Genomic DNA, 1,311 nt, shown 5'->3' on the forward strand with positions numbered 1-1,311 from the left:
CATTATCCCCTTCGACTTCGACTGCACGCTAACCCCTTTCAACAACGGCACCAACGACGCCACTGACAACACCACGCTCGTCACCACAAACACCGCCACGCCGCCGTTGGAGATCTGTGCGAACACATCTTGACCACTGCTCAGCTCCACCGCCATTGTCGCCACAAACCCTATCATCGCCAATCTTCCGTTGATTCTTTCCGGTGCTGGTCCACTGAACGCCAAGACGTCGGTGAATTTGGTGCTGACCTTGGGAGCAGGTGGCGGTGGTGTTCTGGATTTGGTTTCGGCGTCGTTTGGTAGCTGAGACGACATGCATCTGACGGAGAAGGCAGAATTCTTGTGGAAGGAAGGAAGTTGGGTGGCGGAGAGACGGGTGAACGGAGTTGCCATGAAGACGGAAGTGGCAGCCATTAGTGATTACAGAAAGATTTGAGGGAGGAGGAGGAGTGGTGGTGGTGATGATGGTGAAGAAGAAGAAGAAGAAGGGTTTTATAGGGGAAGGGGGTAGAGACAAAGAAGTGGATACTTAGAGGGCCACGTTAGTGAGCTTTTGGGGCCTGATGACGTGGAATTCCAAATGGCCGGTGAGACGGGGTTGTGGTAAATGGAGCCTCTACATGGTTCATTTCACTACGTGCGGAATGTTGATGACCAAAAAAATCGCTTAAAATACTTAAATTTAACAAAGGTTTTTTTTTATGGTTAACATTTTTTTTTTGCTAAAAGAGAGTCGGTCAAAATTAGCCTACGTATGAGCTTGGAGGGTCGGCCAAAATAAGCTAATGACGTGAGTTTAGAGGATCGGTCAAGAGGAACCAATCCCATGAGTTTCCACAAAGACATCTCAACCTCCCTTCATATACCTACCATTCATTGTAAATCTTTCATATATCCACTAATGTGGGATATACAGAACTGAACCACAGTTCAAGAAATGAGGAATATTCACTCATGATGATGTCACATCATTCATTGTAAGTTTTACTATAAGATATATATGAAGATAAATATAAAAATTACTAATTGGTTTTGTCATCTGGTTGGCTCTGATTTCAACCATGGCTATATATTTGAAAGACATTTTTCATACTTTTGTATATATGTAGAAAAATATTTTATAACTATAAGTTTTACCATTTTGCCGGTCAAAAAAAAAAAGTTTTGCCATTTGATTGGTTTCGATAGATTTCAACCATGGTTTTTAATAACTGTATTTTTTATCGTTTGGTTGGAATCGGTTTTGATTCCAACCCACAATTATAGATTCAAAGACATTTATTTTCCAGTTTATCATCTTTCTATCAACAT

The 1,311-nt window shown here is 41.8% G+C and overlaps 1 protein-coding gene across 1 annotated transcript; it reads right to left on the reverse strand.

Moving 5' to 3' along the window:
• On the reverse strand, window positions 1-414 carry LOC112529610 (early light-induced protein 1, chloroplastic-like; the record flags this gene model as incomplete). The annotated part of the gene is made up of 1 exon (XM_025140935.1): window positions 1-414. A coding segment is annotated over exon 1 (414 nt), but the record flags the coding sequence as incomplete, so codon positions are not given.
• Window positions 415-1,311: the final 897 nt, after the last annotated feature.

This window comes from Cynara cardunculus, assembly GCF_001531365.2.
Source record: "Cynara cardunculus var. scolymus isolate 2C chromosome LG 16, CcrdV1, whole genome shotgun sequence".
In the NCBI taxonomy this organism is placed as follows: domain Eukaryota; kingdom Viridiplantae; phylum Streptophyta; class Magnoliopsida; order Asterales; family Asteraceae; genus Cynara; species Cynara cardunculus.